Source organism: Pestalotiopsis fici (assembly GCF_000516985.1).
Source record: "Pestalotiopsis fici W106-1 unplaced genomic scaffold PFICI_Scf_4, whole genome shotgun sequence".
Classification (NCBI taxonomy): Eukaryota; Fungi; Ascomycota; class Sordariomycetes; order Amphisphaeriales; family Sporocadaceae; genus Pestalotiopsis; species Pestalotiopsis fici.
In genome coordinates, this window is record NW_006917094.1 from 2,829,163 (window position 1) to 2,850,485 (window position 21,323).

Below are 21,323 nucleotides of genomic sequence, written 5' to 3' on the forward strand. Positions count from 1 at the left end.
ATTCAACAGCATCATGTCGTTTAGCTGACCAGCCAGGTAGTGAAGCAATTGAGGCTAGGTATGACGGTAGAACACGGCTTGACAGGCGTCTCCTGTACACGTGGGAGGTTGCTATAAAGCCTGCGGGGAGAAGACCCTGATGAAAGTCGATCATCTTTAGCGATCTGCCGGTGGTCGGATGTGTGGTGGAGAGCCAAGGACTATAAACCCCCAGGGCGGGGTTACTTGCAGCTTGGGGGCATTCATTGACAGCACCAAATTCAAGGGGTTGGATTTTGAGTTTTCTGCTCTACTTAAATATTCAGATTTACACATCAAATATTATTCATCGCAAGAAATACTAATGATCTAGGTCGGTTGGTGATATGCTGCTACATACGACCTTTTATGAAAGAATATCAATCACTGTTGCTCCCGAATCTTGACACACAGGTGCAATTGACCAGGGGTCGCCGAGAAATGATCAGCGAGATCCCCGTATACATGGCACCCAATTTCCCCTGGAGCAAACCGAAATTCGTATTTCTTGACGAGCTGCGCAATGACTCGACGTAGTATGCGAAGTGACAAGGTCCGACCCAGACATGAGGTATCCCCTGTATAATTGTCATCAATCCCACCGTTACATGGTCCCAGTGCCGTGCACCATCTACTGCCGGGGGGTCGAGGTCTGGGGTTCATGACTTACCCATTCCAAATGGCTTGAAGGCAGTTGAATCACGAACCATTTCTGGACGTGTAGTCCATCGTTCAGGTATGAATTGATCTGCCTTTTCAAAACAATCTTCTCCTGGAAAATAGAAATGTTCAGCGTGACACTCTCTTTATTAAGTGTTAAGGACAAGGACACGAACATACTTCGAAAGATAGAATAACGTGGAGCCACTATGGTCGTTTCCGGAGGGATATAGGTCTGGCCAATCATAAGGCCCATTGGCCCAGTTTTTCGATTTCCACCAGTGGGTATTGACGGACCCAAGCGAGAAGACTCATTAATGACAGCATTCAAATGACTTAGCTGACTCAGAGCTTTGTTATCGTCGATATCAATACCTTCTATTTCATGGTAGATCAACTCAGCGTGGTGGGGATGGTTGACCAAATTGTATAGAATAAACAACATGGAAGTTCCAACTGGGTCACTAGTCATTATTAAAAAGTCAGCGAGCCATACTTGAGCAAGATTCACAAAGATGAGGAATCAGGGAAGGGCGTGAGTATCTAACTTGCCTGCCTGCCACGAGCATCATCAAAGTATCGCCTACAAGCCATGAAGGTCCGCCATTATCCCCAAACCTTTCTTGCTGCAGCAACATGTAATGCATAAAGTCGTGTCCGGCTTGACCATTGGTGTTTTTCTCAATGCGCTGGTGAATTATGTTTTTGCAGTAATCCACCAGCCCGTGCCAATTTCGTATGATACTGACAGGCGGTGCTAACCTGAAGCCGATTTGCGTGAGCCAAGGGACAGCACTGAGGAGACCTATAAGGTGAAGGCCTTCTTTTACATGACGAACAATGGGGTGCCATGTTTTGTTCCGCACCATGCCAAAAGAAGTGCTGAAAACTAGTTCGCCCATGACGTCGAAACTGAACCAAAGTAGAAGATCGCGCATCTCGCAAGGCTGGTTGTCTTTGGCGCAAGAATCTAGGTAGACCTCTAGCGCTTCCAGGTTGTTCGAGAATACATCGCCATAATGTGCAAGGGCTATTCAATGGTGTGAGTCTCAAGATTTACTTGAACATAGAAGCTGCTTACCATCAGGAAGAAACGCCCGGTTCCACTCGCGCCTATGTGCTGCATGGTCCGCCTTATCCCGGCACGTAACTATAGATTGCATATTCGGATAGAAGATGTCGTACCACTCGCCCTTGATGCAGGTCGACTTGGGTCCATTGATAGCTGCAAGGGCCGCTGGGTGGAAGACAGTAAGCTCCGCAGGGCCTGTTTAACCACATGACGTGTCATCCAAGACGATCCTATTCCGTTGTTTTTTTTTTTTTTTTTTTTTTTTGAAAAGTTTCCCCTCACCTGTTCTCACAAAATCACCATACTGATGACGGAGGCTCTCCAGTAGCAGGTGGTTTTGTCCATCTCTAGCTGCCCAGGAATGCCAAAGCTTGGTCATCCCGGCGTACCGTGGTCCCTTGAAGCCATGATTCGCAAGGGGATGGAAATAGACCCTGTATAATGTCATGTTCGTCATGAGCCCAGTGATGTATCCCAAGAAGACCATTGTGGTTCCCGTGACCATCTTCATGGCTTCGTCATCCGCGACCAAGCACCTAGCAATAAGCAGGATCATGGCGGATGAAGCGTGAAGTATGAAAATGGTAGGAGCCGACTTATGCCACTCGCGGCGAATAAACACATTGAGATGGATCAACTTGCCCACAAGAGTTCCAATGATGAAGTGTGATAATTCTTGGGTGAGTAGAGCGTCCATGATACCTACGTGCAGTTGCTTGGTTTGTGTTTTTCGTTCAGATCCTGTACTCCAGTCAGTCGTCGAAATGCTTAAGAGCTGCGTCGAATGATTCAATGATCATGTATCCAATTTTCTGAGTTCAAACTTGCTGAATTATCCAAGTTTTTAACATGACGAATAGCGGATTTATGTGCTACCATGTCTTCAGCTGAAGTGGGCGTAATGGTTTCACATGAACTACTCAAAGAGATTCGATAGCGGCTGCCCCTCACGCTCCCCTCACCTCTTCTGCAAACAAGAGTAAATGCATGTGTCTGCATAGAACATTGTGCCAATATTAGCTTGCTATCAAGGATAAGCCTGTACGCCTCCCTCAAGCAAACAGGACACTGGATATGTGATCAGTCACGCGATTTCCGCCTATAATATGCCTCCACCTTTCACCGCTCTGGCGTTATTACATTGCCTTTCACAAACGGGCTGATCAGCTCCATTGGCCAGCATGTGTTACGAATGGTTAGATTCCATGTGCCTTGTGTGAGAGATTGAACCAGTACTAACAAAGACACACATCTTGCTTATTCAACAGTAACTAGCGCCTAGTGGCACAATCTAGGCATACAAGAGCTAGACACACGATGTTGGAAGCTTGAATTCGCCTGAACAGATTATCTACTCCTGCTGTGGATCATATTTCATGATAGCATCTTTTATAAAGTTGACATTTTCAATATTGTAGCTTCCAAGGGACCACCCATTGGTTTTATTGACCTAAACCCAAAGCGCTGATGCTAAACAATACCGCCAATGACCCAATGGTTATTCGTACGTGAATATGGGTGCTTCATCCTACGGACTTTGTTCTCGCCGCCTGCTTTCACCTATCATCGAGCCATTTCCCCCTTTGCCCAGGGCCTCGCGAGGGTCAAGAAGTTATCCAAACGCGACAAGACAAGGTTTTGTTTTGGCAGATACACTTGAGAGAGCGTCCAATCATGTCAAATGCGCCAGAGAATAACTTCTACATGCGGATGGGCCATTCTCTAAGAAATACAAGACTGGAATATTTCACTGCCGTATTCCGGGTCATAGACCTCATCAAGTCTCAGCCGATGTCATGGACTGCAGAGCCGCTATGATTTGTGCATGTAATTTCGATCCGGTCTCAGCCTTATAAATTCCACTTTGACAAATCACCGATGCCCCTATACCGCATTGCCAGCCTACGAACCCTAATTCTATGCTTTAGACCTGTGACACACGGCATCCTGCCGAGTCGCAAGCACACTGGCACATAACTCCAATAATGTAGATTTACAACTGTTGAGATGAACGAGGTTATGGTGAGTGAAGTGATTGATTAGTTGGTTGAGTATCTGTACGTATCTATGGGAGTAGAGAAAGGTATATGTATCTAGTCTATAGTGGAGCGTGAAGCCCGAAAAGAAGGAGGCTGGGCTCCTATTTCAACAACAACATGGCAAGCCGCTCTTGTCAGTTTCTATAGGCTCTACAAAGCGGCTTAGAAAGCTGTATTCCGTGTCCTGACAGCCACAAGAGCACCAGCCGTCCCTCCTTTTCAATTTTAAAATTGCTACTGTCTGTGTTCATCCCCCAGAGTAAATCAATATGTATTAAGCTACAGTAACACCCAGTTCCCGGTCAACTTTACCCCACGTCAGCTTTCAGCACTCTTTGGGCAGAAGACGTATCGTTATCTCATGATGCTTCTTCCTTTCATGCTAATACTTGGCAGCCTTGTCACCATCGCGTCATCACAGCGCGGTGGTGGCAGTGGGGGGCTTGGTCATGGCTCTCAAGGCTTTGGTCACGGATCTGGTCAAGGCTTTGGTCAAGGGTCTGGTCATGGCTCTGGCCACGGCTCTCAGGGAAACCCTCATGGTCCTCCTCATGGTCCTCCTCAAGGCCCCCCACGCGTCCCTATTGATCCATGTTCTTCCGTCGGCATTCGCTCTTGGGTGACCGCCCTCTCCGGACATGCACTGGGTCAATCCTTTTGTTCTAGCGTATTCCCGCAACCAACTCACACAATTACGACCACAAAGACGACAAATGGCCATGCCAGCACCGTGAAAAGATCTTATACGCGGACCATCACTTTGACAACAAGCACCACTCGAACGTAACATACCTCAAACCTACATTACTTGACTTTTCGCTTACTATTGTGATAATACAGAAGAACAGCACCTACCGTGACTTCCACGACTACTACAACTACTACGTCGGTCTTTACCGAAGCGGTGATCACCGTGACGGCAACTACAACTTCAACTTCGACGACTACTGCTTTTACTACAGTGTCTAAGGCTGGTGCAACCAAGCGTACAGTGGCGCCCGCGGTCCTTGACAAGTTCCAATCACAGGGAAGACCAGTGATTGAGCAAGTGGTATGTGTACTCTACCTGATACTATTCGTATAAATGCTGAATTTGTACACCAAGTGTAAATGCATTATAACGACGGGAACTCGGACAAGGACAAGGACCAAGACAGTGACGAAGACACCAGCTGGCAGAAGTACTGCACGGACGACGGTGACCTCAACTAAATACGACACGAGTACCATTTTCACCACGGTTACTGTAAGCGCATGATTTTCTTGCTTCCCTGCTGTCAGGAACGAAAACTGCCCTAGTACAGGCCGCTATGAGACTACTCGAGGAAAACCCAGGTCCATCTTGTCTTGACGCCGTAACTTCTTTCGAAAAAATGTTCGCTAACTATTCCTGATTTCGTAGCCGACGACAACGTCCAAATTCTCTAGTGTTTCTCTAGAGTTCACTGACGTCACAACGACCACGACATCTACAACGGTAGTAACGGCCACAACGACGAGCACCGCCACCTCCACCGGTAAGTCGTCTTGAGGGCCACTTCACAACACGCTGACTCGGGCTCCCTTCTTGCGAGACTTGAGGCCGGCGGATTCCCGTTTGGGAGCACCTTTGGGGGGAGGGGGGGGGGAGGGGGGGGAAGCATATTGGTACAATGATTGCTAATACATGTGCTGATAAACAGTGCCAGCTCAACGGTACCCGACATGTAATCCGACAGCAGATCCCAATGTACCCGGTGGTGGTGGCTGCAGCGATAATTGCGTCTGTAGTAGGGATGCCGACCAGGTGAATCACTACTGTAGTGAGCTCGGAGACTTTGACTTCGATTCCTGCAATACCGACGGTGATTGTATGATGGATGAATTCTGCTCCTTTTTCGTGGTCAGCTCGAGCCCTGTCTGCGTCCCCTACACACTGTGTTCGAGTTCGTATACTCCTCCCACGCGACGATTACTTCAGCGGCTGCCAGGGGACGGGTCCTCGCCCCGTCAATAGGTTAGTTTAGGTACCTAACTTAACCCTGCAGCTTGGTGTAACAACTTCATGATTAGCTCTTCAGCCGGCTGAGTCCGAAGTAGAAAATCATCAGGATTACATTTCCAAATAATCATGGAAGCGGAACGAAAGAAATCCAATTCATAAAATTACATGCCCCCAAATAGCGCCTCATAATATTCCGCCCCGATAATTTTTTCAAGATAGCTTGCAATGATTTCGGCTATGTGCTCAAAGGCTCAGATGTACTGTTGCCTGCAGGTAGGAGTGCTTCTATGTCCTGAATGCGCCTGCTATTAGGCCTGCTCTCCCGACCTGCGCTTGTTGCATTCCAAATACCCTGGAAATCAGTCTGATTCCATACCCACCATAATAAAAAGGTCATCAATTTAAATTCATTCTTCTTTTGATGAAAGAACGCATATCCCAAGAAGGGGGAAACGATGATGGCCGATATACCGACTTTGAAATTAGCCTTCCTTGGTTATCAAGGCCGGGTGACAGCCAGGTAGAGACGAAAACTTACAGATGATGCCATACATCCATGCCGGTTCGTATTCAAGCTCCCCATCATCATTGTGTCGGGATGTTGTGGTGTTGATTGCAAGGAGAGATGACAAGAATGACAAAGGTGTCTGAAATGAATCGTTAGTTGATGATACAATGTATATGAGGCGGATAATACTGACGAAAATGACAGTGACAATTGTGAAAATAAACAGAATATTTCCTTGTTTGGCATTTTCTGCGCTCTGTTTGGCATTTTCCACACTCTGTTGATCGGCTCTTTCCGCTAAATTAACTAAAGCTCGGCTTTGTTTGTCGGCTCTTTGCGCCAAATCAACTAAAGCTTGGCTTTGTTTCGCAGACTTGTCAACTAAATCCAGAGACATCATGGATTGCTTAATATTGATGAAGTAGTCGATCTGGCAATTGTCAGCTATCCAACGCCAAGCAAGAAGAGAAATCTGTAGTACCGATTTTTGGATCGAGTCCGTCGTCTTGACCATATTATCCAGCTCGTTGACAATGAAACTGAGGCTTTGCATCTTCCGACTTTTCGGATCTGGACCCATCAGGCCCTTCAAGACACCTTCCTGTTGTGTAACTAGAAGTCTCATAATCATGAGTTCATCTCGAATATCCTTGACCTCGTCCAAGAGTGTTGCAGCAGAATTGATTGTCTTCCAGTCATTCTCGTCTTTCTTCATGTCGTAATTTTCAGCGTCTTGCTGATGGTTCTTATCTTGGCCAGTCGTCTTCTTCTCTACTACTTCTTTCGCTCTCGCTGCCGCTGCCATTCTGTCTTTGTAGGACTTGTACAATATCTTCTCCTTAGCTGCCTAAATAGAGACCTTTAGTCATATATTTTGTTGATCGGATTCAACCAGAAGTCATCACGGTCAAATCAGAAGACTTTTTGAGCTCTCACTTACGGCACTGTTGATGCTGTCGGCGTACCATAGCAGTATCGGTTTCAACCATGCGTCTTTTACTTCTCTAGGAAGTTCCTTGTAGTTTTCACCACAGACGTCCTCCCATGTAAGATTATTGATGAAATCAGCACAAGTGCTGACGAGAAAATGGCTCATTTCGGTGACAGTAGAAGGTAGCTTCTCTCGAAACCCATCTTGACTGGCTTGAAGTAAATTGTCCCAGACTTTTTCGAACAGAAGAGCATCGAAATCATCCTCGCGGTGCGTTGATGAAGTGATTATGGTTTCTGGATATTCTCAGGTATTAGCGAGATTCCTGGATTTCAGCAATACTACAACGTTGAATTGTCGCTTACCTTCGTCAATGACCCAGACCCATAGTTGATCAACAGTAAGATATGGCCATTTTCTGAAAACTTTTGGAAATGGGTCTCCCATTTTCAAATTGAGCAGTCCACGAGTAATCACTTGGCTCTGATCGCGTTCGTCCATTTCAGGTTGTGGCAACGTGTTGTAGTAGAATCGATCCAGGGATCTTGGTCCATGCAGAATACGCCCTTTGTATTTTTCCAAAAGCTCCTTGTGCCTTTCTCTATTCGACTTTTCATTTTGGGAATAACAATACCCGAATGTAACATATGGCGTCTGTGGAGATTAGCTGGTGCAAAGAAAAGGTCATACCAATTTACCTACATAGAATACCAATCTCGGAACATCAACTAGAAGTAGAGCGATCAGTCAAAGAAGTCCAGAAACTTTTTCTCCATGTATTTGATGAGCATATACCTCCTTCTTTTTGTTGAGATGGTTCTTCTGCTGATAGTTCCTCTGCTGCATTGGACTCATCTGTTGCAAGTTTCCTATCCAATTCTCTCTATTTAAATAAATGATCAGCGACATTCCAGCCTGCAGCCGGTATCAACTTACAAGACAAATAGGCTTCATGAATTTGATTTGAGACTTGTCTGTTGGAAGCTCTTTTTGACTTCGTTGTACCAAGTCCATGAAAGATGCCAAGTAATCATCGTCCTTATGATTTTCCTTGTGGATACGCACAGTCAAGTCCTGATTGCGCTTCTATTAGCTTGACTTCGACTCACGTCAATAAATGTTCAACGTACCTCCATCCAATCCATCTAGGTCACAAGTTAGTAAGAACTCGATCACGTATCATTCATAACTCACATGGTTTGCAGGTAGATGAATCCAGCGCATTTGTGGCTTCTCTTTGGGCTCCTCATTACTCTGTCTGTTTTTGGTCATTTCGTCAAAGGTCTGCCTCGCCATATCCAGAACGGCATTCACCCTCTTGTCATCGTTCGCGTAGATCAGCTCAAGAATATTGGTGGTTGATCGCAAGATATCAATCTGGCCATCCCGCTCATAAAAGCTTACGACGGTAGCAGTACTTTGCTGCAGGACATCCTCCTTTCCTTTGATCTCAATTGGATCTGCGAGGATGAGTTGCTTCTTGGCAATGCTCACCAAGCTTGTTGCGTTATTCAGTATGTCTATGGTGTACTCATAGCGCTTGATTTCTTTGTCGACGCTTGACTTTTTCGAGTCTTTGGCACGGCCTGATTGCTTTGAATCCATTCGGTTTTCTTTTTCGTTATCAGTTGGAACTGTGCCTTTCCTGCCCTTGGTGCTTCTTGCTGATTTTCTTGCCTTGGCTATCTCTAGCGCTTTCCCAACGTCTCCGTTGTCTCTCGACTGCATTTCCTTCAAAAGACACCACACAAGCTGATGTTCGCCGTAGAAGGCTGACCACTGCAATGGAGTTTTTGGAACAAGCTCTGACTTCGAATTGGACCACTCTTCCGTCGAGGGTAGCGTTTCTTTGACCAGATCAAGATCACCCGGAGACACCAGCGCTCCCTCCGGGTCACGGCGACCGCGCCAAATCATCTTGCAAATTTCCTCGGACATCCCCAGATCCTTAGTCAATGTGTTGAGAATCTGAAAGTGCTGCTCGGTATCAGTATTGAGTATCGACCATACTTTCTCTTCCTTGCTGGCAAATTTCATGATAGGTTCTATCGTTTGCAGTAAGGGTTGGTCGAGTGGCGAATGGAACGTGAGCATATCTCGGACTAATTTCAACCACGCACTATCCTGCAGATGGGTCGCTGGAACTGCCCTTGAGGTTCCACCCGCGAATATCTCCAAAGCATCTTCATCACCGAGTTTAAGGCCTCTGTTGAGTAGCAGCGGTATGATTTCTTGCGCACTCGTGTTCGACATGGCGTAGTCTGTCGCATTTTTGCCCTCCTCATTCTTGTGGTCCCAATTTTTCGGCTTGCGGTCAAGAATTGCTCTCACCATTTCCACATTTCCGAATCTACTGGCCAAGATGAGAGGCGTATCTCCGTCTTTGTCCGAAATCTCAACGTCGGCGTCGATCGCCAACAGTGACTTAACAACTTTTGCTGACTGGAATTGACATGCGCTGGTTAACGGCGTGGATTTCCGATTGTTGGGGATATTGACCCCGATTCTAGCGCCAACATTGGCTCCAGATCCCAGATTCCACAATGCCTCGATTTCCGTGGTTGTGCATTCTTGGCAAGCTAGATTCAAAGGCGTGTTGCCATTTTCATCTTGGGCTGTTGCGTCAATTTTCTCCTGCTTCAAAAGAAGTTCAGCGACTGCCGCGGATGAATAGGAACACGCAAAATGGAGCGCAGTTTGTTTCATAGAGCTTTTCGCGTTGATGTCGGGTTGGTGCTTCAGTAAAGCTTTGAGTATTTTCAGGGTTCCATCATCATCATCATGGTTTTCAGAACAAGTTGATAGTAGTGGTGTCCATCCGTCGATATCTCGTGCTTCAATGTTCTTCTTTTGCAGTTCAAGGTTCAGTAATTTCTCCACGATGCGCACGTGGCCATAACGGCATGCTAGATGAAGTGCCGTCTCCGAGAATTCATTCGTAGCAGTTGGGTCGGCTTCGTCCAGGGCAGCCACCAGGCCATTCTCATCTCCATCGCGTGCCGCGTCAAGGAATCGAGTGTTGACTTGCGCCTGATTCGAAACTGTTGGTTGGTTAGCCTGTGAAGGGTTGCCGAGGGTGTTGTGAGTACCGTCTAGTATGGCTCTCTCTTTTGCCTCCTGGATACCGTCAACATCTGCAGATGCGGAGGACTTAGCACCATCGTCATTCTGCGTGGCTCCACGTTGAAGGGCATGATCTGTTGGATTAAGACGTGCTTCTGCAGCGTCCGCGATGCCTTCAGATCTGTCGGCAGAATCGCTTCCTCCGAATGCTGGACTGCCCGGCATGTCGATGCTGTTCAGAGGCACGTGTTTAGATACTGTGGTTGTCCTCTTGGAGTTGGATCTAAGTTCCAAGGCATTAATATCGATAATCGCAAATTCGGTGTTGTTTATTGGAAAGGAGAACAATGACAAGTGGCCAGAAAGGCTTCTGACAAGTGTGCAGAAAAGGATACGACAAGCGACAGCACAGAGTTGAAATTACGTAGCATAACAAAGACCCCATAAATTGATTGATATATTTACAACATCGGTACTGCAGGAACTTAGCAGAGAATCAATCTCCATACTCATCATGGCTAATTTCGAATCGGCGATCTGATACCGGGGTTTACCTGCCACATGCCCTCCTCACATCCCACATCAATGGCTTTGTGTTGGCCACTTCTACAAGTGACAAAATAAAAATAAAAATCGTAGTTGCCTTTCAAGTCCAAGCACGGGCCGGCCCAGCTTGTGCTTATTTGGTACTCATAGCTGCAATTAATTGATTCCTGGAATTTTCAGCTCATTCTTGATGGAATAAAAGTGGATATGATACTAGGTGGTCAGCATTGCTGCAGCCGCACTGCAACTCTGATGCAGCCTCATCCTGTATTGGAAGCAGTAATGGAATAGCTGTTATTGAGGGCTTCACCATCAGTTTGCCGACTCAATCTACCCCTATTCACTGGGCTGGAGGCCGCTTCAATCGACCTATCACATCGTTACAACGACAGATCTCAAAATCAGATACTTGTTCCATTGGGTGCCTCCTCCCAATTTTATTGATGCCCGAAATTTCAAGTAGGTTGTACTGCACCTGAGACAATTGGGTCAGCGCTGGAGTTGCAGCCGCATCTCGCTTATCAATATCATACAGCACGCTAATCTAGATAAGTTGTTGCTTTCTCTGAGGACTCATTGATTGGAAAGAAGCAAGAATCCTCGGCCACGATAATGTGGGTTGTCTTCTCTGATCGCCGACTATGTACTCACACGTCGTTAGAAGACATAGCCAATCACACACGAGGATAGCCTGGTTTTGTCACATCTCATCTTGGTATTTTGGTAGATCGTCCAGACTGACCCACAACAAGCCACTTGTGTATCTATTGAATGTATTGTCTGTGAATTCCTCACCGGTTACTTCTGATACCACGGCCAATTGGCACAGACTCTGCTGAACCCATAATGTCTACGATGGCTGCATGAAACGGGGTTACAGTGTACATCCGTCAGCCCGGATTGGCGGAACTTTGTCGAGAAGCAAGTAGGTGGCTCTCTCACAACCCAAAGATATTCTCAATCAAATTGTCAATATGGGGCAATTTCTTTTTCTCTGATGTCGAGACTCAGCTCCATTCCTAGAGATCTCCACCTCCACCATGGAAACAGTAAGTAGTGTCAGAGTTTAGAATTCCCAGGGCGTAGCAAGAGAGCCTATTGGGAAAGATGATGGACCCGAACCAAGTGCCTAGGAAAAGAACTCTTTCAAGCTCTCACTCATCCCGTCCGTCTCGCCTTGCCTCCCCTTTTCCAGGATATCCAGTGCTTGCTTGATGGGGACCCTCACATTCTTCACGCCTTCGACCGGCAAGTCTAGCAACTCGTCACGCGTCCGATTCCAGACATTCTCATCCCAGCTTCGGTGTACGAGTAGCAGCCCCGTCTGGACCACATCATTCCCGTCTACACACGCAAAGAATCTCTTGTCCAAGCCCTCAACGAAACGTTTCTCTCGGCAAAACCAAGGGAAGCGTCTCACAGCCTCATCATAATTCCATGCAATCCTCTCTAGGCCACGGCCAGGCTGTTTGATCAGGCTGGGCACATACACCACTCTCTCCTCGCCCGGCTTCCGCTTCGACGCGTCGGGATCAATTGAAGTGGCGCCGAATCCAAGCTCCTTGGATTGTGTGTTGTACTGAAATACGACAAAAAGGGGCTGGGCGCGCACGGCCTCCGACGGCCACTCGGCATCGCCGTTGGCCAAGATCAAGAAGCGCGTCTGTAAGCCGTCATGGCAGGAATACGGGATGCGGATATTCTGGAGCGTCGCTTCGGCTAGTTGGCTGCCGATGTCGTTCAAGGCTGGCTTTTCGGTCGCCTCCGAGTGACTCTCGTGCCACGAGGGCAGTTTGACCATGAGCATGCCGTTTTCAACAGGGTCATCCGTATCAATGACGAGTATGTGAGTTTTGTGGAGATACTTGTTCTTTTTACAGCGCTGAGGGTGTAGAGCAGCCGCTTGCTGAATGAGGTCTTGAGTGGGTGTCGTTTCTGGGGCAGAGGTTCCAGGGGTGAGTCTGGCTTGAACGCGACAGGCAAAGTTTTCGGGTGACTTTTGTTTGAATGCTGGCTCCAAGTTGGCAATGACTTGGTCTTCGGATAGACTTGCGTGTATGTAGATTGGGACGTAGTAGCCGAGAGGAATGTTCTTGATTGGTGCTGGCGGCCCATCGCCGTCATTCCCATCATCGTCGGTGTCGTTGTCTTCATCTCCGTTGTCATCGTCATCATCGGGCTGCAATTCGTAGCCTTCCTTCTCTTCATCCCAAGAAGAATTTCCAATTTGCAGATTCACTATACTTAGGCCAGAATCAACAGCATTGATGCGAAACTTGTCAACTTTGCACTCGAGATCATCGTCATCGAGCGTTACCAGGATGACACCCTTGACTCGCCAATCTTTCTCGACGGCAGCAATAAAGTACCTGGGTTCAAAGGTGTCTTGTGCTCCCAGGCCAACATGATAGTCAAAGACTGCGCGCAGAGGCTGACCGACAAAACGTGATTGTGGCGCAGGTCGCACGCTGGTACCCCGCTCGTGGCCTGTTTCGAGGCAGCCAGATTCGCACTCATCCTGGAGAGCTTGAAACTCTGCATCAGTCAAGTCAACGAGTGTATAGAGTGCTGCCGGATGTAGAGTCATAGGCTGGTCGTGATAGCGGGCCATGGACGGAGCCCTGGTGGGCAGGGAAAGGTCTGGGTGTTGGGACATGATTTTCAGTTGTCGAATTGAGTGGTACTTTTGAGCACTGGTCCCATGCTATAGAACCATAAATAGTGATTTTTCAGAGCTCGTAAAATTGAGAGAATAGAACTCGTGTGAAGTAAAAGTCTCAGAGCTTGGAGAAGAGAGGTATGATGATTTCTTTAAGAGAACAAACACCCAGAGCTGCTATAAAGCGGGGCAAGATGGGCAGAGCGTATCGATGTATTGTCTTGTCTCAGATGTGCCACTTGGGCACCTACATTATGCAATCATTACGTAGGTAATTCAATGGCACGAGAGAACGCATTCTTTGTAATTATAGCCCCCATTTATACAGACCGTATATTGAACCTTGGGGTTTGCCTTTCCAACAGGAGATACCTTTTTCATAGTCCTATAGGAATCGCCCCCACAAAGCTGATTCAACCGCTTAGGTAGAGTCCGTGGCGCAGCTGAAGTCGATCATTTTTATGCATTGTACAGTCCACGCACTCTTGTGATAAATATGGTCGGACGAGAATTATATCACCAGTGTGAATAAGCACAAGGTCGAAAGACCTGCGATCCATGATTCCCTGTAGCGCTGTAAGCAGTTCATCATTGCCTAAATCATCCTTGCCGCTACACGAGTTACCTGGATAGGTATCTATGTAAGAATGTTGTAGGCTGACAGGCTGACTCAATGCCGACCTAATCCTTCAAAAACAAGCATTCGGGTATTTCGGTCTCTTTGGCTTGTTTCGTGCCATGTCATCTTCGATCGATCGTTTAACGCGGCCGCAGGAACAAAGACGGGGTGCATGGTTTCAATGCAACCTCCTTGCTTGGTATTTAATTCTTGTTTTGGTAGTAAAGAGATTTTGCTTAATTTAAAGACACTGCTAAAGAAATCAATAAGGGATGTATTGGCTCTGTATTTAACGCAAAAGCCGTCGATCACGGCAATTCTCAGCGAATGGATTTGAAGATGTCGATCATGTGACACCTAAAGAAACAGAATGTAAAGGCTCATCTCCAATTGCAGCTCGACCAAATCAAGCAGTATATACATCAAAACTACCAATCGATGGTTGTTTCGTACGCTATTATGTCAGGCAAGTGCAAAGCATCTGTCTACGTATGTCTTCCTTCGAATGCTCTCGACTGTCCAATTCGAAGCTCTGCCTTCTAGAAGTTCAGCACCGGCAGTTTACACAAGGTGAAGATCGATCTCGATATTATAGTAGTTGTGATGTCATCATTCATCGATTCTTCAATAGTCTCTGCCGGCATTGACGATCGCCGTGCCACACATTCCTTAGCCATCCTTTTCTGTAACCAGAGTCATCAAGGCTGTCCACTCACTGGACGATACGGTAGAAGCTGAGACAATGGCCCCCAAGATAGCGCTAAGCCTTTGTGGCCGAATAAACGTCTTCAAAGCAATGGGTTTTGTATACTTTACCGTAACAGCTGGTATTATTTATTCAAGATCCCAAGAAGTCAAAGATTTGCCAGGAGTTTCTATGTAAGACTTACCACAGCCTCGTTGTATCTAAAATCTCACAATAACGCTCGAGGCGGAAATGATCAGAGGGGCGGTCTGGCATTACTTGCGATCTCTTGATATAGCAACTTCTCACGATGCAGAAAATGCTGTTCCTTGGTACCAAAGATCGGTCTGTCTTGGAAGGTCATACGCCCGAGGAGGATGAAGGATGTTCTGGAGGAGAGGATTTCTTAAGGTCGCATGACTTCTAAATATGAACTTTTGGTCTGGTGAATACTCAGATACTGGCAAAGAGAATTCTATAAAGTCATGCTGTAGATGCGTGGGTTTTGTCCGACTCAACTGCTTCGTTCAACAGAGGTCTAGGCACAAAAGCACAAGATCTAGCCATTTGAGATTTACTTGTCCTCGTATTTGCATCTATCATCATGAGAAACCTCAGTTTGCTCGCTTCTCTCCTTGGCCTTGCCGTGGCCTCATCTGCTGTCAATGTCGTCGACAGAAGCCCTCAGGCTGGGTCTGACCCTGACGATCTGATGATCTTTGTTTGTGATGACGGGCTCGACGAAATATGCACCAATATGTGCTACGGTACGAATTTTTCCACATCTTTATCACTTCAATGACCTTTTAACTTACTCTATCCCATCACAGGAGCTTACTGCGCCGGCATCGGCTCAGGGTTGACATATGACAAACCCGACTCGTCCACCAAGCGCAACCGTCGCAAGGCTGCCGGATGTATCGCGTCCGGCGGCAACCGCTGCTCGACCAAAAAGGGCTACGATTCCGGCTACCAGTGCGACGAGTATCCTTTTGCGTCGTCGACTCCCAACAATGGCGAAACCACACGCCTAAACCGCTGCGTACCGGCGGCCCAGAACCGTAAGCAAGGAGGCATCATCAGCGCCTTTTACAAGAGCAGCTACTGCACCGGCAACAATGGTGGCAAGTGCACCTTTTCCGTCGAGTTCTCCAACGCCGGCAATGTAAAGTACTGCGACATGCAAAACTGCGGCGATGACGATGACAACGAGGTCATTGGTCCCGGTGGCACGGCCAATGACGGCGACTCGGCCGAGGACGGTACCGATGACGATCCAGATGCCGGCCAGAAGAAGAAGAGAACTATTCCGAAGCGCAACGGTCTGGGCAAGAGGAGCCCCGGCGCCCCGGTTTACCGCACGAGCTCGGGTCTGGAGCTAGATCTGCCCCGAGGCGCGCAGATTGGCCAGCGTGCTTTTGTCGTGCTGCCGCGCAATGCCACGCTGTGGGATGAACAGGCCCAGTTTGGCAATCCCAACCAGATGAGAGAGCTGCACGGTGATGAAGACGAGGACGAGGAGGACTATGAATACATGCTGGCCAACTTGGAGATTCGGGAGGACACAATTGTTGAAGAAATACTCCCAGCCGCCTAAGGGTGAGAGGGAAACTTCTAGTCCTTTGAACCATATATTCTACTTGATTTCAGTATGAGCATGAATAACGTCGCTCAATAGGTCATTTGGACACGTTGGCATTTACGTAGCCACTTGAATCGCATAAGACTTTCGCACATTTTGAATGATTCCATTTCAAATTACTATAACTGGTCTCCTGAATAAAGTGGGTTTGCCTGATTTCCAACGCCGTATACTTGACATTTACGCAGCTTGATGCGATCGTATCGACAAAACAAAAGACAATACTAAAGATACATGATCTAAGACAACAAAACTAAAGCGCGCACAAATAGAATGTAGAGGCTTTTCTTGTATAACTCATAAGTAGCCTTAAGGCTATATACACAAAGCCAACAATGATCAGAAAGGAGTAACGTAACACAACCAAAGCGCAAACATCTAGAAGAAACCTGTAGGAAAGGGGGGTCCTTAGTGCCTGTGCCTTTCGACGGTACTCGTCATAGCTTTCTTCGTCCTCCGAGTCGTTCTCGCCATGAGAGGATGTGTCATCGGCGTAGGCTAGCTATCCTTTGCCGGTTCGCAAATACCAATCTGTACCGTCTGTGCAATCTGTGAAGTGGTGATTCGGGGCCTGTTCCTTCACTTTCGGGTTCCCTCTCCCAGATTGGTTTGTTCAAGTGTGAGTTCAGGATATCCCATCGATGCCTCCTTGTCATTTCCGATATCGAGACCTCACAGGGTTCGATGGAAGCAATCAGGGGTTCCGGTGCAGTAACCATAAGCACTGGCTCTACAGCAATCGGCTCTGATGATTCCGGTGATTCTTCTCCCGACCATTGCGAGTCTTCCTCTGGCGGTGACGAGGCTTTCTCAAGCAAGCTATCGTACAATGGTTGGAGAGGTGGGATCCCACGGGGATACAAGTCGGCCCAGTAATCTTGTTTCCATCTCTCCCTCATTCGATCTCTTTCATGGGGCTCGAGTTGATGGGGGCTGATTTCCTGTCTGGGCAAACGATCCCAGGCATCCCGAACCATCATCCGCGGCAATTCCCTCTCGTGAGGATCGAGCATTATCCGCAGATGTCTATCCCTTCGCTCACGAGACCATACTTGCAGCTTTTCCTGGGCTTCGCTGGACAAGCAGCTTCGATCAGATGTTTCGTGAAGTCTCATACGTTCTCGTCGAAGGAGATTTCCCTCGATGCCCTTTATTTCGTCCACAGCGTCATCAATATCCGCGTGAAATTTCGTGAGTTGAGAAAACATGTCTGGAAGATCGTCTGCTTGATAGTAGACATCTGATCGTGGCCAAAGGGCTTGGCAGACAATATCATGACCCGGCAGGTATCTTGATGGGTGTTCCATATCGAATACTCGATATTTGCTTCCGGCCACAGGCGAAGATTGCGTTCCTGCCATGTTGAGATCTAAGCCGTCGATGATTTCTATCCTTGGTTGCGCCTCAGCCAGGTTTCTTTGCTGCCTCAATTCCATGATGATGGGCAAGATCAACGCCATGGATACTAGCGAGAGAAAATTGCAATCACACTGGATATACAAGTCTTCGACATGCATGGCAAATCGCTCTTCCCTGAATACACGTCGCGCGTGCCGCGGCATGGGCTGGTTGTCGTGGAGTCTTATCGAGAGTTGATTGAAGCGAAAAAGAAGCCTAAGGAGAATCCAAGCGACATCCCGGAGCTTCGTCCATTGGTAGATTATCTGGGAGTTGGTTGGTGCTATGGCCCTGACGTCCACTGTCACTGTCCGGATAAGTGAGATCCCGATCAGTTCCGTGATCTTGGGATCGTCTAGGTCACGGACGCCGAAAAACGTCCATGTATAATCGGAACCCAAACACTGAAAGGTGAGCCAATCAGAGCAGAAATCCCCATTCACAACGTCGGCGGGCTGAACTATGATGTTCAGAGTGTCCAGGGCTTGCTCTGCGTCGAGGGTTGGTATTATTCTCGACATGTTGAATCCCACAGACTTGGAGCGAGGCAATCCGACTGAGAGGTGTGTTAAGGTCTGGTATCTGCACAAATTACGCAGTAGAGAAGATGAAGGAGGTAGAAGATGGATGGTTTCGAGCAGCGAGGGAAAATCTCGCGGCTTTTGTACCCGTCTCAACAATATCCGAGAAGTGGCCATCGTACCTTAAGCAAAAGTTTGTCAAGCAAGTAGAGAGTATTTCTGCTCCAAAGATACCCTGTTAGGGGAGAGCCGAGTGTCATGCCTTCAGTTATTGGAGAATTTTGCATATTGGCGCCGGACCTTATGTAAGGTTCTCCCTCAGTAGGTTTTAAAGAGAGGTACCCTGCTGACAGTATATGGGTGGCTTCTGGTGACTCGTGTGTTGACTGGATGTCAAAGGCATTTCGAACAATACCTAGAAATGCGACCCCGGCCACATCGTTTGGTTTCCGGTGCCGACTCTGGAGAGCTGAGGCCCACAGAGACCATGCAAATTGAAAGACTCTCTCAAGTTCCGCACGCGCTGGACGATCCGTAATGCCAACACCGCCAACAAGAATATGATGGTGATGGTGAATAAGCTACGATGGTGCGCATAGCCGGCGGACATGTTCAAGGTGTAAACCAGCTGATTCCATTTCGCAAGAATGCCTCCGTGAATAAACCGATTGGTTTCCGTTTGCGCCAAAAACGACTCGGGGCGCGAGGGAAGAGGCATGACGCGTGTGCAACAATCTGAACGTTGTTTTGGCAGAATATCCGACCCATTTGTTTGAGAGGAATCACCACTGGACGGTGTGCGAACTTCCTGGGCCTCGGATCAATATCGGCTCTCATGATACCATCGATCTGCCTGTCGATACCCTGCTTGATACAATGGCCCCCATTTAGCTTTTCTCATCGCATCAATTATTTACCCTTCTGCCCTTGTTGTATTCTTAGGTAATGTCCAAAACTGAAGGACCGGCCGGTACTTTACCCCCTGCCTCGACAAGCCAAGCCTGCTCTGCCATCAATTTTGAGAGGATCATCTGGGATCAAGTGAATGCTTGTAAACCTACCGACAGGCACACTCGGCCCGCTATTGCTCACGTGCTGCATGTCCAAGAGCTGTCTTGAAAGCCCAGGCAAACAGAAAGATCAGGCCTCTTGCTTCAGGGAGACCTGGCGCCCTTTCTCCGGAGGAGATGCACATGCACTCCTCAACGAAATAAGTCACACACCGAATTCCTTGGCGACGCACTGTATGTAAAGGTTTACATGGAGTGCACAAACGAGGCTCTTCTTAGGTGATTTTGGGGGGATAAAGAATAAATATGACTGGGCCTCCCTGGCTAGAATGTAGTTGACAAGCTAGCATAATAAGTATCACTGGGTCTTACTGACTATCATGAAGTTGACAAGCTGACATAATAACAAGGTGTCTATTAGTGCACTTGCCAGACATTCCTTGACAGACATTCCGCAATGAGCAGAGACTCGATCCAATTGTTATTGGTAGGCAAAAGCTCATGTTTCCCTCCATAGCAGCCAGAAAGGTCAATGCTCGACGAACGACAAAAGTGTAGCCTTGAGACTTCATCCCGCAAAAGAAAGAAAAAAATCCCGGAGCAACCAGACACCCCAAGAGAAGAGGAGAGTTGCCTGTTTTAATGAAACGAACAGCTGAGTTCATCTCTTGAAAATGCCCTGCATTCAAGCAAAGTTCAAGCCGACAAGATTATTTTGTTCCTAAAGCACCGAATGGGAAAACCTTGATCGTACATTATAAATTATGGACGTACGACAAGCTGCGAGAGTAGTAGTAGGTGCATACATACCTACCTACTTCAACGAAATACCTATGTACATATTGTACCTTGCAGGCAAATAGATATCATCGGACTTAAAGCTCTGCTTTGTCACCATGGATATTGCGCAGCATAGGGCTGGCCAATCATAGATGCACACCAGCTCTTGTGAGGTCCGATACGGAGATGGTTGGAGGTGGAAATGAAGTGTAGCTAGTGCGAGTACCGGCCATTGAGAAAAATGTGGTGACCTTCCCTCTTGTTCACCAATGAGGCGGCGCGTCTCGAGTCAACGTGGGTGGGCAAAACTGGCAGAATGCCTAGAATTCCAAATGCTGCGAAACGAGGGCCCCATTATTTCCATCGTCATTTGTGCAAATTCCGCAGAAACAGAGGGGCATCTCTCGGCGAAAAAAGCCGCACTTGCCGTCACCGTTCATGCCGGTGGCGACCTGTGCACAGGCTTGGTGGGAGGTTTGCCCCGTATTAGCGACGAAGACATACCGACGATGACTTCTGCTGCTACGAGGCGAACTAGAAATGGATGATGAATGTACGGGCATTCTTCTGAAGGCATCAATCAAATTGACGACATTTTCGTTGTTGATGTCTCAGCACCGAAAGTTAATTCCCAAGCGCGGTCGGCTCGGGTCACAACATAATAAGGTACATAAAGCTTACCTGGGTAGTAGAGAGACTGCGCGCGGCTGGGGGGCAACTCCGTAGTGGTGTACCATGTAACTACCCCCCAACAAGGCTTCTGACTAGTGAATGCGAGTCGAGTATATGCGATCCAATGCGGAGAGGTCATGTTTTTTTTTTCTTCCTCGGTCTGATTCATCAGGGTACTTGCGGTCAATAGTGAAGAGCAATAATATCACTCAGCAACGCATCCTTTATTCACGCTCGGCTAATGATTCCTCAATACTAATGGAAAGAATGCCACGGCCAGCACCGATGGAATCATGTAGCAAAACACTCACGGTCATGAGAACAAGCTAGAAACGAGGCTGTAGATAATGGTTACGGGCCTTCTTCTCTCAAGCTTACATATCGCTTGAAACAAAAGATGGATCCTCTCGTCCATGGTGACCCCCAAAATCTCCATCTGTTCCGGAAGCTGTGGACAGATGCCAGAGATACATTGATCGCGTCCATCATGGTACCAGAGGATTGCTGAAAATGTCG

At 47.6% G+C, this 21,323-nt stretch overlaps 7 protein-coding genes across 7 annotated transcripts; 2 read left to right on the plus strand and 5 right to left on the minus strand.

Annotated features, from left to right (window-relative positions):
• Window positions 1–402: 402 nt before the first annotated feature.
• On the minus strand, window positions 403–2,447 carry PFICI_06870 (uncharacterized protein; the record flags this gene model as incomplete). Its single annotated transcript, XM_007835451.1, has 6 exons — window positions 403–596; window positions 689–790; window positions 859–1,134; window positions 1,190–1,708; window positions 1,760–1,945; window positions 2,033–2,447. 6 exons carry the CDS (start codon window positions 2,445–2,447, stop codon window positions 403–405), a joined length of 1,692 nt encoding a protein of 563 aa, XP_007833642.1.
• A 1,706-nt stretch (window positions 2,448–4,153) lies between these two features.
• Window positions 4,154–4,758, plus strand: PFICI_06871 (uncharacterized protein; the record flags this gene model as incomplete). The annotated part of the gene is made up of 2 exons (XM_007835452.1): window positions 4,154–4,408; window positions 4,456–4,758. The coding sequence occupies 2 exons, from the start codon at window positions 4,154–4,156 to the stop codon at window positions 4,756–4,758; spliced, it is 558 nt and encodes a 185-aa protein (XP_007833643.1).
• Window positions 4,759–6,255: 1,497 nt separating this feature from the next.
• On the minus strand, window positions 6,256–8,357 carry PFICI_06872 (uncharacterized protein; the record flags this gene model as incomplete). The annotated part of the gene is made up of 9 exons (XM_007835453.1): window positions 6,256–6,420; window positions 6,475–6,537; window positions 6,664–7,128; window positions 7,222–7,508; window positions 7,578–7,866; window positions 7,915–7,940; window positions 8,008–8,095; window positions 8,149–8,286; window positions 8,343–8,357. 9 exons carry the CDS (start codon window positions 8,355–8,357, stop codon window positions 6,256–6,258), a joined length of 1,536 nt encoding a protein of 511 aa, XP_007833644.1.
• Window positions 8,358–8,391: 34 nt separating this feature from the next.
• On the minus strand, window positions 8,392–10,500 carry PFICI_06873 (uncharacterized protein; the record flags this gene model as incomplete). Its single annotated transcript, XM_007835454.1, has 1 exon — window positions 8,392–10,500. One exon carries the CDS (start codon window positions 10,498–10,500, stop codon window positions 8,392–8,394), a length of 2,109 nt encoding a protein of 702 aa, XP_007833645.1.
• Window positions 10,501–11,950: 1,450 nt separating this feature from the next.
• Window positions 11,951–13,477, minus strand: PFICI_06874 (uncharacterized protein; the record flags this gene model as incomplete). Its single annotated transcript, XM_007835455.1, has 1 exon — window positions 11,951–13,477. The coding sequence occupies one exon, from the start codon at window positions 13,475–13,477 to the stop codon at window positions 11,951–11,953; it is 1,527 nt and encodes a 508-aa protein (XP_007833646.1).
• A 1,911-nt stretch (window positions 13,478–15,388) lies between these two features.
• PFICI_06875 (uncharacterized protein) lies at window positions 15,389–16,381 on the plus strand (the record flags this gene model as incomplete). Its single annotated transcript, XM_007835456.1, has 2 exons — window positions 15,389–15,551; window positions 15,615–16,381. 2 exons carry the CDS (start codon window positions 15,389–15,391, stop codon window positions 16,379–16,381), a joined length of 930 nt encoding a protein of 309 aa, XP_007833647.1.
• A 530-nt stretch (window positions 16,382–16,911) lies between these two features.
• Window positions 16,912–18,345, minus strand: PFICI_06876 (uncharacterized protein; the record flags this gene model as incomplete). Its single annotated transcript, XM_007835457.1, has 1 exon — window positions 16,912–18,345. The coding sequence occupies one exon, from the start codon at window positions 18,343–18,345 to the stop codon at window positions 16,912–16,914; it is 1,434 nt and encodes a 477-aa protein (XP_007833648.1).
• Window positions 18,346–21,323: the final 2,978 nt, after the last annotated feature.